The following is a 16,457-nucleotide window of genomic DNA, read 5'->3' on the forward strand; positions in this document are numbered from 1 at the left end:
TCCATTTCACTTAATCAATTCCCCATCATTAACGATGGAGAGATAATTAGATAGAATTAAAAGATAATGTCTCTCTCTCCAACTATAGCCTCTAGCCAGTCCTGGGGATGTCCCACTCTAACTCACTCCTCTCGTCCATGTCTTGCACAAACCCCTTCATGTCCTCTCTCTCCATATGGAGACTGTCATCTTGTCAACCTAATATCTGTCTCAGGAACACTAATTAAACAACGGTATTCATTAGACAATGTTTCCCCTCGTAAATGCACTCCATCATTTGCCTTGCCTTGTATCTTGTCACACACCTTCACACACACACACACACATACACATGCACAGACGCACATATACACACACATAACACACGCACACAGACTAGCGTGAAGTCACTGTCACCATCTATACCAGCATCCTTTTATCATATCTAGACATAGTGCTGTATAACTCCAGGTCTTTATCATATCTAGACATAGTGCTGTATAACTCCAGGTCTTTATCATATCTAGACATAGTGCTGTATAACTCCAGGTCTTTATCATATCTAGACATAGTGCTGTATAACTCCAGGTCTTTATCATGTCTAGACATAGTGCTGTATAACTCCAGGTCTTTATCATGTCTAGACATAGTGCTGTATAACTCCAGGTCTTTATCATATCTAGACATAGTGCTGTATAACTCCAGGTCTTTATCATATCTAGACATAGTGCTGTATAACTCCAGGTCTTTATCATGTCTAGACATAGTGCTGTATAACTCCAGGTCTTTATCATGTCTAGACATAGTGCTGTATAACTCCAGGTCTTTATCATGTCTAGACATAGTGCTGTATAACTCCAGGTCTTTATCATATCTAGACATAGTGCTGTATAACTCCAGGTCTTTATCATATCTAGACATAGTGCTGTATAACTCCAGGTCTTTATCATATCTAGACATAGTGCTGTATAACTCCAGGTCTTTATCATGTCTAGACATAGTGCTGTATAACTCCAGGTTTTTATCATATCTAGACATAGTGCTGTATAACTCCAGGTCTTTATCATGTCTAGACATAGTGCTGTATAACTCCAGGTCTTTATCATGTCTAGACATAGTGCTGTATAACTCCAGGTCTTTATCATGTCTAGACATAGTGCTGTATAACTCCAGGTCTTTATCATGTCTAGACATAGTGCTGTATAACTCCAGGTCTGTTATCATATCTAGACATAGTGCTGTATAACTCCAGGTCTTTATCATGTCTAGACATAGTGCTGTATAACTCCAGGTCTTTATCATGTCTAGACATAGTGCTGTATAAGTCCAGGTCTGTTATCATATCTAGACATAGTGCTGTATAAGTCCAGGTCTTTATCATATCTAGACATAGTGCTGTATAAGTCCAGGTCTTTATCATATCTAGACATAGTGCTGTATAACTCCAGGTCTTTATCATATCTAGACATAGTGCTGTATTACTCCAGGTCTTTATCATATCTAGATATAGTGCTGTATAAGTCCAGGTCTTTATCATATCTAGACATAGTGCTGTATAAGTCCAGGTCTTTATCATGTCTAGACATAGTGCTGTATAAGTCCAGGTCTTTATCATATCTAGACATAGTGCTGTATAAGTCCAGGTCTTTATCATATCTAGACATAGTGCTGTATAACTCCAGGTCTTTATCATATCTAGACATAGTGCTGTATAACTCCAGGTCTGTTATCATGTCTAGACATAGTGCTGTATTACTCCAGGTCTGTTATCATGTCTAGACATAGTGCTGTATAACTCCAGGTCTTTATCATATCTAGACATAGTGCTGTATAAGTCCAGGTCTTTATCATATCTAGACATAGTGCTGTATTACTCCAGGTCTTTATCATATCTAGACATAGTGCTGTATAAGTCCAGGTCTGATTATTTAATTATTGATGTAAAACACTGTCATATGAAATCCCCATGAAGACCAGCAGAATGCACAGATTCCATAATTATTGAGTAAAACATTCCAGCCGTCATCACGCATATTGATTCCTATGGCTGATAGAGTGAGAATGTGTTAACAGCCTGACTGTCTTCTGTTCTGAAGAGTTGCTCTGTCATCAGTGTGTCTGCATGTGTTGTCTTGCTGTTTCTGTAGGCCTACAGATCAATCCTTCCATTTGTCATCATTGAGCTTCCAGTCCTCCCTGGCGTAGGAGTTGAACACTGTTTTCATTCCGTCTCCCTCAGGCTATAGAACTCTACCTGCTCAGGTCACCGTGGTAACAGTTGGCATGACGCCCAGTGTTTGTTGCCATTTCTCCGCCCCCCAGGGCTGTCACTCAGTCATGTTTGGTGTCAAAAGTGTCAGAGAAGTGTGTGTATGTGTGTGTGTAAGTGTGTGTAAGTGTGTGTGTGTGTGTGTGTGTGTGTGTGTAAGTGTGTGTGTGTGTGTGTGTGTGTGTGTGTGTGTGTGTGTGTGTGTGTGTGTGTGTGTGTGTGTGTGTGTGTGTGTGTGTGTGTGCCACCCCACTGGACAAATAACCTTTTGCCCTTCCTCTCCCTCTCTGTCTCTTTCCATCACTCTCTACAGCTTTCTCAATACTTATGCCTCTTGTTGAACTTGTCAATACTCTACCTCCCTATGCTCTCTCCCTCTCCTTCTCTCTTCCCTCTCTTCCCTCTCCCTCCCTCTCTTCCCTTTCTCTCTCACTCTCTTCCCTCTCTCTCTCCCTCTCTTCCCTCTCTCTCTCCCTCTCTTCCCTCTCTCTCTCTCTCTCTTTCCTCTCTCTCTCCCTCTCTTCCCTCTCTCTCTCCCTCTCTTCCCTCTCTCTCTCCCTCTCTTCCCTCTCTCTCTCCCTCTCTTCCCTCTCTTCCCTCTCTCTCTCTCTCCCTCTCTTCCCTCTCTCTCTCGCCATCTCTCTCTCCCTCTCTTCCATCTCTCTCTCCCTCTCTTCCCTCTCTCTCTCTCTCTCTTCCCTCTCTCTCTCCCTGTCTTCCCCCCCTCTCTCTCTTCCCTCCCTCTCTCTCTCTCTCTCCATCTATCTCTCTCCCTCTCTTCCATCTCTCTCTCCCTCTCTTGAAAAAGTTGTTGCCGTGAAAGTACTCAGCAAGTGCAAAATGACGGGACATGTGAACATCTTCCCTAAAACGTCTTTCACAACATCATCCTCTCAACCTCTCCCCTCTTTTCCGCCTCCACTCTCTCTTTCATGTATTTGTTCTTTCTCCTCCGGCTCTCTCCTCTTCCTTTCATCCTTCCTACTCCTCTTCCCCTCCCTCTCCTCCTTCTCTCCCCCCCCCCATCTCTCCCTCATCAGGTGGATGTCTAAGGGTGAGAAGGCGTACCTGATTCTACCATTGTCTCTTTGTTGAGGGAGAATATACTTACTATGACTGTGAAATGTGCTTTTCTCACCTAGCTATCTTAAAATGAATTCACAAACTGTAAGTCTCTCTCGTTCTTCTCCTCCTTCCCTTCCTCCCTCTCCCAGGTGGTCTCTAAGGGTCTGTACCTGGGTGAGAAGGCCTATCTGAAAAGCAGCTGGAACGTTCTGGATGGTTTCCTGGTCTTCGTGTCGTTGATTGACATTGTTGTGTCCATGGCAGGCGGGGCTAAGATCCTGGGGGTGCTGAGAGTGCTCAGGCTGCTCAGGACACTACGCCCTCTCAGGTAGGGAGGACTAACTGGAAATAACTGTGGGAATTCAATTTGAATGCTGCCTGAGGAAAACCTGTTTGGTAGAAATGCGTCGACATAGCAGGCTGATCTGTTCCAACCTGTATATATTAAGGTAGATAATGTTGTTAATAGTTCACTAACATCTCACTCACTAAGAGACTGATGTTGGAAAACGGTGTGATGTAAAGCATTATGGTGCAATGCAACTGTCTGTCAATGATGTCAATGTATTTCAGTGGACCTTTCACATGTCTCCTCACTCCATAAATATAGGACTGATACTTCCTTATATTAGTTAGACTTTTACTCTTGCTGGAGTATAGGCCACCAACAACAGATTTCCATTGTATCTGGTCTGGACATTACGTCATCTAAAGCATTATGCAATGCAACCAACAATGTACTTCAGTGTAACACTTGACCATCAGATTGATAACCCAAACACCAAAAAGGTGATTGTAACTCCCACTATTTCTCTCTCAGGGACTCACTGCAGGCTGGACTTGGCCTATATCATGTTGTATGTCCTAACCCTTTGTATTCATGGAGCTTTGTAACCCTGGAGCTTTGTAACCCTGGAGCTTTGTAACACTGGAGCTTCGTAACCCTGGAGCTTCGTAACCCTGGAGCTTTGTAACACTGGAGCTTCGTAACCCTGGAGCTTCGTAACCCTGAAGCTTTGTAACCCTGGAGCTTCGTAACCCTGGATCTTTGTAACCCTGGAGCTTTCTAACCCTGGAGCTTCGGAACCCTGGAGCTTTGTAACCCTGGAGCTTCGTAACCCTGGAGCTTTGTAACCCTGGAGCTTTGTAACCCTAGAGCTTCGTAACCATGGAGCTTCATAACCCTGGAGCTTCGGAACCCTGGAGCTTCGTAACCCTGGAGCTTCATAACCCTGGAGCTTCGTAAGACTGGAGCTTCGTAACCATGGAGCTTTGTAACCCTGGAGCTTCGTAAGACTGGAGCTTCGTAAGACTGGAGCTTTGTAAGACTGGAGCTTTGTAACCCTGGAGCTTTGTAACCCTGGAGCTTCGTAACCCTGGAGCGTTGTAACCCTGGAGCTTTGTAACCCTGGAGCTTTGTAACCCTGGAGCTTTGTAACCCTGGAGCTTTGTAACCCTGGAGCTTTGTAACCCTAGAGCTTTGTAACCCTAGAGCTTCGTAACCATGGAGCTTCGTAACCATGGAGCTTTGTAACCATGGAGCTTTGTAACCATGGAGCTTCGTAAGACTGGAGCTTCGTAAGACTGGAGCTTCGTAAGACTGGAGCTTTGTAACCCTGGAGCTTTGTAACCCTGGAGCTTTGTAACCCTGGAGCTTTGTAACCATGGATCTTCGTAACCCTGGATCTTCGTAACCCTGGATCTTCGTAACCCTGGAGCTTTGTAACCCTGGAGCTTTGTAACCCTGGAGCTTCATAACACTGGAGCTTTGTAACCCTGGAGCTTCATAACACTGGAGCTTTGTAACCCTGGAGCTTCGTAAGACTGGAGCTTCGTAACCCTGGAGCTTTGTAAACCTGGAGCTTTGTAACCAGGGAGCTTTGTAACCCTGGATCTTTGTAACCCTGGAGCTTTGTAACCCTGGAGCTTTGTAACCCTGGAGCTTTGTAACCCTGAAGACGGTGCAGGTTTTTGTTCCAGCCCTGCACTAACATGCTTGAGGGACCTGAATTATTATTTAACTAGGGGTGAAGGTTTGTTTGTGCGGGGTTGGGGGGAATCCTGAACACCTTGTGTTTTGTCCATGACCAGGGTTCCTGCACACTGGAATATAAGTCCTAACAGCAGTCACTCTACTCACTGTTATACATCACAGCAGAATCATAGATGATGACCAGATTGATGAGAAGTCCTCAAGCCACTCCTTTTTGTCCCTCTCTCTGTCAGGGTGATCAGTAGAGCTCCAGGACTGAAGCTAGTGGTAGAGACTCTCATCACGTCTCTGAAGCCTATAGGAAACATCGTCCTCATCTGCTGCGCTTTCTTTATCATCTTCGGCATCCTCGGTGTGCAGGTAGGAATACGGCATTATCTTCCTGGGGTGACGTTTCCCCTATGTACAGATCTAGGATCAGATGACCTTTCCTCAAGTCATAGCCTTTACTATTAGTGGTGGAAATGCCAAGATCAGTATCTAGGGACAACTTCACCCTACGCTCATCATTATAATAAACTACACAACATCATCATATTCTTCTCAGTCCATACAATAACACTTTATTCATCTATTGAAACAGTAGCTAGTTATTGTATAAATACAGCTTTATTGTACATCATAACAGTAGTTAGTTATTGTATAAGTCCAGTTTTATTGTACATCATAACAGTAGTTAGTTATTGTATAAATGCAGTTTTATTGTACATCATAACAGAAATGTGCTGTGTTGTCCATTTCTCCACGCCTCACATCTGACTGTGTTTAAGATGTTTTGTGAAGGTGAAGAAACTTTTGATTTGATTTGATTTGACTTTGTGTTGATTTCTTATTGAACTTATTCTCTTTTATCTTCACTCTTCATTATTTTCCCTTTCTCTTCTTCCCGTTTTTATCCTCTCAGTCCATCTGAGGTGTGTTATTATGCTGTTTCTCTGATGTTTCTTTTCTCTCTGGTAAGAGTAGTCTGATTGAACTGTGATAACATCTCACTCAGGAAGAGAATCCACACTGTCTGTCTGTCTGTCTGTCTGTCTGTCTGTCTGTCTGTCTGTCTGTCTTCCTAGGCTTTCTAAAAACAGTGTTATGTACACTGTTCCCTAATTATCTCATTGCTTAAAAAGCTCTTCTGTTATTGACTGATTTCCTGCTGACTCCTCGGATGTGTTTTTGTCAAAATGAATCAACCGAGTTGAAGAAGAAGACTAACTGTTTTTGATGGACCGTGAAGGACAATAAAGATGTTAAAGATGACAATAAAGAAATTTGAAATCTGAACCTAACTGTCATGTAATGTATTGTTCCATGCTGAGTAGATCTCAGAAGAGAAAAGACCTGAAAGAAGTGGAGTAGTTGACCACAAGAGATTTGTTTTCTTTCATCCTCAATGGTTCATTTCTGTGCATGTCTTTCACAGTGTGTGTTTTTAACATTGATTCATGTTTTCTATTGATCCCTCAGTTGCTCAAAGGGAAGTTTTACTACCAATGTCTTATGGAGTGTTATGTGGCCTTATAATGCACTTATAGCACATATCAAGGGTATACATAAGCAGACTAACTGTACTATATTGTTGTCCCCTCTCAGCTGTTCAAGGGGAAGTTTTACTACTGCCTGGGTTTAGAGGTGAAGAACATCACCAACAAGTCTGACTGTCTCCAGGCTAACTACAGATGGGTTCACCACAAATACAACTTTGATAACCTGGGACAGGTAGGAGGGGCAGGGCGGTGTGTATAGGTTGGTGTGTGGGACAGGTAGGAGGGGCAGGGCGGTGTGTATAGGTTGATGTGTGGGACAGGTAGGAGGGGCAGGGCGGTGTGTATAGGTTGATGTGTGGGACAGGTAGGAGGGGTAGGGCGGTGTGTAAAGGTTGGTGTGTGGGACAGGTAGGAGGGGTAGGGCGGTGTGTATAGGTTGGTGTGTGGGACAGGTAGGAGGGGCAGGGCGGTGTGTGGGACAGGTAGGAGGGGGCAGGGCGGTGTGTATAGGTTGGTGTGTGGGACAGGTAGGAGGGGCAGGGCGGTGTGTGGGACAGGTAGGAGGGGGCAGGGCGGTGTGTATAGTTTGGTGTGTGGGACAGGTGGGAGGGGCAGGGCGGTGTGTATAGGTTGGTGTGTGGGACAGGTAGGAGGGGCAGGGCGGTGTGTAAAGGTTGGTGTGTGGGACAGGTAGGAGGGGTAGGGCGGTGTGTATGGGTTGGTGTGTGGGACAGGTAGGAGGGGGCAGGGCGGTGTGTAAAGGTTGGTGTGTGGAACAGGTAGGAGGGGGCAGGGCGGTGTGTAAAGGTTGATGTGTGGGACAGGTAGGAGGGGCAGGGCGGTGTGTAAAGAATGGTGTGTGGGACAGGTAGGAGGGGGCAGGGCGGTGTGTAAAGGTTGATGTGTGGGACAGGTAAGAGGGGCAGGGCGGTGTGTAAAGAATGGTGTGTGGGACAGGTAGGAGGGGCAGGGCGGTGTGTAAAGGTTGGTGTGTGGGACAGGTAGGAGGGGCAGGGCGGTGTGTAAAGGTTGGTGTGTGGGACAGGTAGGAGGGGCAGGGCGGTGTTTAAAGGTTGGTGTGTGGGACAGGTAGGAGGGGCAGGGCGGTGTGTATAGGTTGGTGTGTGGGACAGGTGGGAGGGGCAGGGCGGTGTGTATAGGTTGGTGTGTGGGACAGGTAAGAGGGGCAGGGCGGTGTGTAAAGGTTGGTGTGTGGGACAGGTAGGAGGGGTAGGGCGGTGTGTATAGGTTGGTGTGTGGGACAGGTAAGAGGGGCAGGGCGGTGTGTAAAGGTTGGTGTGTGGGACAGGTAGGAGGGGCAGGGCGGTGTGTGGGACAGGTAGGAGGGGGCAGGGCGGTGTGTATAGTTTGGTGTGTGGGACAGGTGGGAGGGGCAGGGCGGTGTGTAAAGGTTGGTGTGTGGGACAGGTAGGAGGGGCAGGGCGGTGTGTATAGGTTGGTGTGTGGGACAGGTAGGAGGGGCAGGGCGGTGTGTAAAGGTTGGTGTGTGGGACAGGTAGGAGGGGCAGGGCGGTGTGTAAAGGTTGGTGTGTGGGACAGGTAGGAGGGGCAGGGCGGTGTGTAAAGGTTGGTGTGTGGGACAGGTCGGAGGGGCAGGGCGGTGTGTATAGGTTGGTGTGGGACAGGTAGGAGGGGCAGGGCAGTGTGTATAGGTTGATGTGTGGGACAGGTAGGAGGGGCAGGGCGGTGTGTAAAGGTTGGTGTGTGGGACAGGTAGGAGGGGCAGGGCAGTGTGTATAGGTTGGTGTGTGGGACAGGTAGGAGGGGCAGGGCGGTGTGTGGGACAGGTAGGAGGGGGCTCTGCGGTGTGTATAGGTTGGTGTGTGGGACAGGTAGGAGGGGCAGGGCGGTGTGTAAAGGTTGGTGTGTGGGACAGGTAGGAGGGGCAGGGCGGTGTGTAAAGGTTGATGTGTGGGACAGGTAGGAGGGGCAGGGCGGTGTGTAAAGGTTTGTGTGTGGGTCAGGTAGGAGGGGGCAGGGCGGTGTGTAAAGGTTGATGTGTGGGACAGGTAGGAGGGGCAGGGCAGTGTGTATATGTTGGTGTGGGACAGGTAGGAGGGGCAGGGCGTTGTGTAAAGGTTGATGTGGGGGACAGGTAGGAGGGGCAGGGCGGTGTGTAAAGGTTGATGTGTGGGACAGGTAGGAGGGGCAGGGCGTTGTGTAAAGGTTGATGTGTGGGACAGGTAGGAGGGGCAGGGCGGTGTGTAAAGGTTGGTGTGTGGGACAGGTAGGAGGGGCAGGGCAGTGTGTAATGGTTGGTGTGTGGGACAGGTAGGACGGGGCAGGGCGGTGTGTAAAGGTTGGTGTGTGGGACAGGTAGGAGGGGCAGGGCGGTGTGTATAGGTTGATGTGTGGGACAGGTAGGAGGGGCAGGGCGGTGTGTATAGGTTGGTGTGTGGGACAGGTAGGAGGGGCAGGGCGGTGTGTATAGGTTGGTGTGGGACAGGTAGGAGGGGCAGGGCAGTGTGTAAAGGTTGATGTGTGGGACAGGTAGGAGGGGCAGGGCGGTGTGTAAAGGTTGATGTTTGGGACAGGTAGGAGGGGCAGGGCGGTGTGTAAAGGTTGGTGTGTGGGACAGGTAGGAGGGGCAGGGCGGTGTGTAAAGGTTGGTGTGTGGGACAGGTAGGAGGGGCAGGGCGGTGTGTAAAGGTTGATGTGTGGGACAGGTAGGAGGGGCAGGGCGGTGTGTAAAGGTTGGTGTGTGGGACAGGTAGGAGGGGCAGGGCAGTGTGTAAAGGTTGATGTGTGGGACAGGTAGGAGGGGCAGGGCGGTGTGTATAGGTTGGTGTGTGGGACAGGTAGGAGGGGGCAGGGCGGTGTGTATAGGTTGGTGTGGGACAGGTAGGAGGGGCAGGGCAGTGTGTAAAGGTTGATGTGTGGGACAGGTAGGAGGGGCAGGGCGGTGTGTAAAGGTTGGTGTGTGGGACAGGTAGGAGGGGGCAGGGCGGTGTGTAAAGGTTGATGTGTGGGACAGGTAGGAGGGGCAGGGCGGTGTGTATATGTTTGTGGAATGTTAAAGAAAGATATTAAAAGAGAGAGAGAGAGAGAGAGAGAGAGAGAGAGAGAGAGAGAGAGAGAGAGAGAGAGAGAGAGAGAGAGAGAGAGAGAGAGAGAGAGATTGGGTTCATAAATCACAGACTAACTGTCTGTGTCTGGTAAATAAACAGAATGTGTTTTTGTCTTCTCCAGGCTCTGATGTCTCTGTTTGTGCTGGCATCTAAAGACGGCTGGGTCAACATCATGTACCATGGTCTGGATGCTGTGGGTATAGACCAACAGGTACTGTAGAACACACACAGGGCTGTTGCAGTATTACCGCCACACCGGCAGTCATGAGTCATGACCGCAGTCAAATTCTACTCGGTAATCTCCTTTTATGCACTCTGGATATGCGTTGGTAGTACCCAACTACCATCAGGTCCTAACAGCCTGGTACTCAGGGCTCTGGTGCCCGTAACTACCATCAGGTCCTAACAGCCTGGTACTCAGGGCTCTGTTTTCCCTCTAACTAGCATCAGGTCCTAACAGCCTGGTACTCAGGGCTCTGGTGCCCGTAACTACCATCAGGTCCTAACAGCCTGGTACTTAGGGCTCTGTTGTCCCTCTAACTAGCATCAGGTCCTAACAGCCTGGTACTCAGGGCTCTGTTGTCCCTCTAACTAGCATCAGGCCCTAACAGCCTGGTACTCAGGGCTCTGGTGCCCCTAACTACCATCAGGTCCTAACAGCCTGGTACTTAGGGCTCTGTTGTCCCTCTAACTACCATCAGATCCTAACAGCCTGGTACTCAGGGCTCTGTTGTCCCTCTAACTACCATCAGGTCCTAACAGCCTGGTACTCAGGGCTCTGTTGTCCATCTAACTACCATCAGGTCCTAACAGCCTGGTACTCAGGGCTCTGTTGTCCCTCTAACTACCATCAGGTCCTTACAGCCTGGTACTCAGGGCTCTGTTGTCCCTCTAACTAGCATCAGGGTCTAACAGCCTGGTACTCAGGGCTCTGTTGTCCCTCTAACTAGCATCAGGTCCTAACAGCCTGGTACTCAGGGCTCTGGTGCCCCTAACTACCATCAGGTCCTAACAGCCTGGTACTTAGGGCTCTGTTGTCCCTCTAACTACCATCAGGTCCTAACAGCCTGGTACTCAGGGCTCTGTTGTCCCTCTAACTACCATCAGGTCCTAACAGCCTGGTACTCAGGGCTCTGTTGTCCCTCTAACTAGCATCAGGTCCTAACAGCCTGGTACTCAGGGCTCTGGTGTCCCTCTAACTAGCATCAGGTCCTAACGGCCTGGTACTCAGGGCTCTGTTGTCCCTCTAACTAGCATCAGGTCCTAACGGCCTGGTACTCAGGGCTCTGTTGTCCCTCTAACTACCATCAGGTCCTAACTGCCTGGTACTCAGGGCTCTGTTGTCCCTCTAACTACCATCAGGTCCTAACAGCCTGGTACTCAGGGCTCTGTTGTCCCTCTAACTACTCTGATGTCAATGCAAATAAAATGGAAAATCACATCAAACACTCATCATTAAAGCAGTATTGTGTTTTTAAAAGTCCAAAAGCCTAAGATGTTGTTACAAAGCCTAACACAATGAAATGGACAGCACTTTCTAATGGGATGATTAGTCAAAAACAACCATAAGCATATTAGAGCTTATGCATACACACAGGCCTACAGTTGAAGTCAGATGTTATAATACACCTTAGCCAAATACATTTAAACTCAGTTTTTCACAATTCCTGACATTTAATCCGAGTAGAAATTCCCTGTCTTGGGCCAGTTAGGATCACCACTTCATTTTAAGAATGGGAAATGTCAGAATAATAGTTGAGAGATTGATTATTTCAGCTTTTATTTCTTCCATCACATTCCCAGTGGGTCAGAAGTTTACATCCACTCAATTCGTATTTGTTAGAATTGCCTTTATATTGTTGTGTCAAATATTTCAGGTAGGTTTCCACAAGCTTCCCACAATAAGCTGGGTGAAATTTGGCCCATTACTCCTGACAGAGCTGGTGTAACTGAGTCAGGTTTGTAGGCCTCTTTGCTCGCACACGCTTTTTCAGTTCTGCCCACATATTTTCTATGGGATTGAGGTCAGGACTTTGTGCTAGCCACTCCAATACCTTGACTTTGTTGGCCTTAAGCCATTTTGCCACAACTTTGGAAGTATGCTTGCGGTCATTGTCCATTTGGAAGATCCATTTGCGACCAAGCTTTAACTTCCTGACTGATGTCTTGAGATGTTGCTTCAATATATCCACGTAATTTCCCTTCCTCATGATGCCATCTATTTTGTGAAGTGCACGAGTCCCTCCTGCAGCAAAGCACCCCCACAACATGATGCTGCCACCCCCGTGCTTCACGGTTGGGATGGTGTTCTTCGGATTGCAAGCGTCCCCCTTTTTCCTCCAAACATTATGATGGTCATTATGGCCAAACAGTTCTATTTTTGTTTCATCAGACCAGAGGACATTTCTCCAAAAAGTACGATCTTTGTCCTCATGTGCAATTGCAAACCATAGTCTGGCTTTTTTTATGGCGGTTTTGGAGAAGTGGCTTCTTCCTTGCTGAGCGGCCTTTCAGGTTTTTTCGATATAGGACTCGTTTTACTGAGGATATAGATACTTTGGTACCTGTTTCCTCCAGCATCTTCACAAGGTCCTTTGCTGTTTTTCTGGGATTGATTTGCAAATTTCGCACCAAAGTAAGTTCATCTCTAGGAGACGGGTCTAGTGTCTCCTTCCTGAGCGGTATGACGGCTGCGTGGTCCCATGGTGTTTATACTTGCATATTATTGTTTGTACAGATGAACGTGGTACCTTCAGGCATTTGGAAATTGCCCCCAAGGATGAACCAGACTTGTCAAGGTCTACCATTTTTTTTCTGAGGTCTTAGCTGATTTCTTTAGATTTTCCCAGGATGTCAAGCAAACAGGCACTGAGTTTGAAGGTAGGCCTTGAAATACATCCACAGGTACACCTCCAATTGACTCAAATTATTTCAATTCGCCTGTCAGAATCTTCTAAAGCCATGACATAATTTTCTGGAATTTTCCAAGTTGTTTAACTTAGTGTATGTAAACTTATGGCCCACTGGAATTGTGATACAGTGAATTATAAGTTAAATAATCTGTCTGTAAACAATTGCTGGAAACATTACTTGTGTCATGGACACAGTAGATGTCCTAACCGACTTGCCAAAACTAATATTTGTTAACAAGAAATATGTGGAGCGGTTGAAAAACGAGTTTTAATGACTCCAACCTAAGTGTATGTAAACTTCTGACTTCAACTGTATATATGAGTCCAAGCCTGAAAGAATAAAACTGAATTAAAATAATGATTGTGCCGTTTAACAATACATAGCCTTCCGCATATTACAAAAACTTTTAAAATATCTTTGGTACATTATTGGTATTGTCTAAATTAAACAAATGCAGAGTTAGCCTACAATTATAGTGAGTTTGTATTTGATTTTGAATAGCCTAGTAGTAGGGCATATTTGATATTTTGATAATTACCTTTAGCTACACATAATATCTCACCAACCTTGGTTTCCATCTCCTTTCTCTCCTTCATTTGTTTCTCCAGCGTGCAGAGAGTGGGGCTGTCAACAGTTTAATGATTAACATTTTGTTGTGAAAACATGTTCCTGAACAGATTTAACTTGCTTTCCCATTTACGCACCGGGTAGCTGCAGGAACAGGTTTGGAGAGGCCATGGCATACAGAGTAGCGCGGTGAAATATTCAGAGTAGCCTACCTGAAGTGTGAAAGGAACCGCCGGGAACGTGACCTCCATTCGCTGTTCCAGTGCATATGGATGACACATCACCCTTTTGTTCCTGCCCATTTGATAATGGTCCATTCTAAATCAAAACACATTTTACACATTAGTAAAGACCAGATTAAATTGAGAATAGTTTGATGGGTGAAATTGTCATCCCTTCCTCCCCCCTCTCTCTCTCCCTCCCTCTGTCCTCCAGCCGTCTATTAACAACAATCCATGGATGCTCCTGTACTTCATCTCCTTCCTCCTCATCGTCAGTTTCTTCGTTCTCAACATGTTCGTGGGCGTGGTGGTGGAGAACTTCCACAAGTGCAGACAGAACCAGGAAGTGGAGGAGGCCAAAAGGAGGGAGGAGAAACGACAGAGACGCATGGAGAAGAAGAGGAGGAGTAAGAGGGGGAGGGATGGGGAAAGAGGGAGAGAGAGAGGGGAAGAATGGAGGGAAGGAGGAATGGAGATGCAGGGAGGAGGGAGGGATGGAAGGAGGGAGGGAGAGAGATGGAGGGAGGGGGGAGGGAAGGAGGGATGGAGGGAAGGAGGGATGGAGGGGGAGGAATGGGGAAGGAAAGAGAGAGAGAAGTTTACATAGAGGTCAAACTGAAAGTTGGGGAGGATGGGGTCAAACTGAAAGTTGGGGAGGATTGGGTGAAACTGAAAGTCGGGGAAGATTTGGGTCAAACTGAAAGTTGGGGAGGATGGGGTCAAACTGAAAGTAGGGGAGGATGGGGTCAAACTGAAAGTAGGGGAGGATGGGGTAAAACTGAAAGTCGGGGAGGATGGGGTAAAACTATCTTGGGAGCCCGAGAATTAAAGTAGAATGTTTAACTGGCCCGTCTGCAGGTGGTGTGATGTAATACATGATGATATCATTATATTACTATATGAGGATGATCATTCATCACTTTAGTCCATTTAGGTCTATTTTACTTCCTGTTTAAGGAAAAGGATATTTATCATTTCTGTGTAAATTAGCTCATCCTTTCTTTCCCTCCCCTCTCCTCGCTCCCCGACTTCCATCCTTTCTTTCCCTCCCCTCTACTCACTCCCCGACTTTCCCCTCCTCTCCCTCCCTCTCACTCCTCTCTCTCTCCTCTCTTCCCTTCCACAACTCTCCCTCTCCTCTCATCTCTCCTACCCCTCCCTCATCCCCTCTTCTCCCCTACCTCTATCCATCCTCTCCTCTCCTCTCCTCTCCTCTCCTCTCCTCTTCTCCTCTCCTCTCCTCTCCTCTCCTCTCAATCCTCGCTCCCCCTCGCTCCCCCTCCCTCTCCCCTCTCCTCTCCTCCCCTCCCCTCTCCTCCCCTCTCCTCTTTCTCCCCTCTCCTCTTCCTCTCCTCTCCCCTCTCCTCTCCTCTCTTCTCTTCTCTTCTCTTCTCTCCTCTACTCTCCTTTCCTCTCCTCTCCTCCTCTCTCCTCCTCCCTCTTCACCCTACAGAGGCCCAGAAGCTACCCTACTATACCAACTATAGCGATGGTCGTCTGATGATCCACACTCTGTGTACCAGCCACTACCTGGACCTCTTTCTCACCTTCATCATCTGTATCAACGTCATTACTATGTCCCTGGAGCACTACAGCCAACCACAGGTATGTCGGGGTTTGGTGTGTGTGTGTGTGTGTGTGTGTGTGTGTGTGTGTGTGGTGTGTGTGTGTGTGTGTGTGTGTGTGTGTGTGTGTGTGTGTGTGTGTGTGTGTGTGTGTGTGTGTGTGTGTGTGTGTGTGTGTGTTACAACTCTATTTGTCTTTGATCTTGAGATTGTATAGTGACATAGCTTGGCTTTTGAAGTACTGTCTCAACAAGGCTACAATATGACCCTTACATTCAACAAATGCTAACCCATCTCTCTCTCTCTCTCTCTCTCTCTCTCTCTCTCTCTCTCTCTCTCTCTGTCTCTCTCTCTCTCTCTCTCTGTCTCTCTCTCTCTCTCTCTCTGTCTCTCTCTCTCTCTCTCTCTCTCTCTCTCTCTCTCTCTGTCTCTCTCTCTCTCTCTCTCTCACTCTCTCTCTCTTTCTCTCTCTCGCCCTCATCTTCCCCCCCTCTCTCTCTCCTCCATCTTTCTCTAGTCATTGGAGACTAGTCTGAAGTATTGTAACTATTTCTTCACCACTACCTTCGTGGTGGAATCTGTCCTCAAGCTCATCGGCTTCGGGTTCCGACGCTTCTTCAAGGACAGGTACAGTAGGACACACCCACACACACAACACACAACAAACACACACAACACACAACACATGGACAACACACAACACAAACACAACACACAACAAACACACACAGACACAACCCACACTATACACACAGCACACACACAACACACACACACATACACACACACCTGTTTTCTGAGTCATGCCTCCTATATATCAGATAATTACTCACATTACCAGATGGTTGTTAGGAAGAGTGACTATGATTATGGAAGACACCCTCACACGGACACACACACACACACACACACACACACACATACACACACACACACACACACACACACACACACACACACACACACACACACACACACACACACACACACACACACACACACACACACACACACACACACACACACATTAAGTGATTATGGAAATATCTAAGGCTTAATATCCTAATGCGTATTCATGTCTGTGGAATCACCTCCAGTGTAATTGTTTTAATGTAAACCACAGGACCAGAACTGATGCTTTGATCAGCTCCTTTAATGACATATTATCTTCAATTGTTTCCCCATGTAGACCGTGATGATAAGCACACACACAGACACACACTTACGTCCCCATGTAGATCCTGTTTAACATGGAGGTGTTGCAGCGATAAGGTTTTAGACAAGACTCATATCTGAAAGTGCCTGATTAGAAATG

At 47.2% G+C, this 16,457-nt stretch overlaps 1 protein-coding gene across 3 annotated transcripts in view; it reads left to right on the top strand.

Annotated features, from left to right (window-relative positions):
- LOC129839710 (voltage-dependent T-type calcium channel subunit alpha-1I-like) overlaps positions 1–16,457 on the top strand; it is a 73,435-nt gene that overhangs the window by 19,719 nt on the left and 37,259 nt on the right. For all 3 annotated transcript variants that reach the window (XM_055907294.1, XM_055907292.1, XM_055907293.1), the window contains exons 15-21: positions 3,463–3,641; positions 5,540–5,666; positions 6,894–7,019; positions 9,998–10,087; positions 13,792–13,984; positions 15,031–15,182; positions 15,660–15,769. In XM_055907294.1, coding sequence (XP_055763269.1) covers positions 3,463–3,641; positions 5,540–5,666; positions 6,894–7,019; positions 9,998–10,087; positions 13,792–13,984; positions 15,031–15,182; positions 15,660–15,769 — 977 coding nt within the window. The remainder of the gene's footprint in view (positions 1–3,462; positions 3,642–5,539; positions 5,667–6,893; positions 7,020–9,997; positions 10,088–13,791; positions 13,985–15,030; positions 15,183–15,659; positions 15,770–16,457) is intronic.

Source organism: Salvelinus fontinalis, chromosome 40 (genome assembly GCF_029448725.1).
Source record: "Salvelinus fontinalis isolate EN_2023a chromosome 40, ASM2944872v1, whole genome shotgun sequence".
Classification (NCBI taxonomy): Eukaryota; Metazoa; Chordata; class Actinopteri; order Salmoniformes; family Salmonidae; genus Salvelinus; species Salvelinus fontinalis.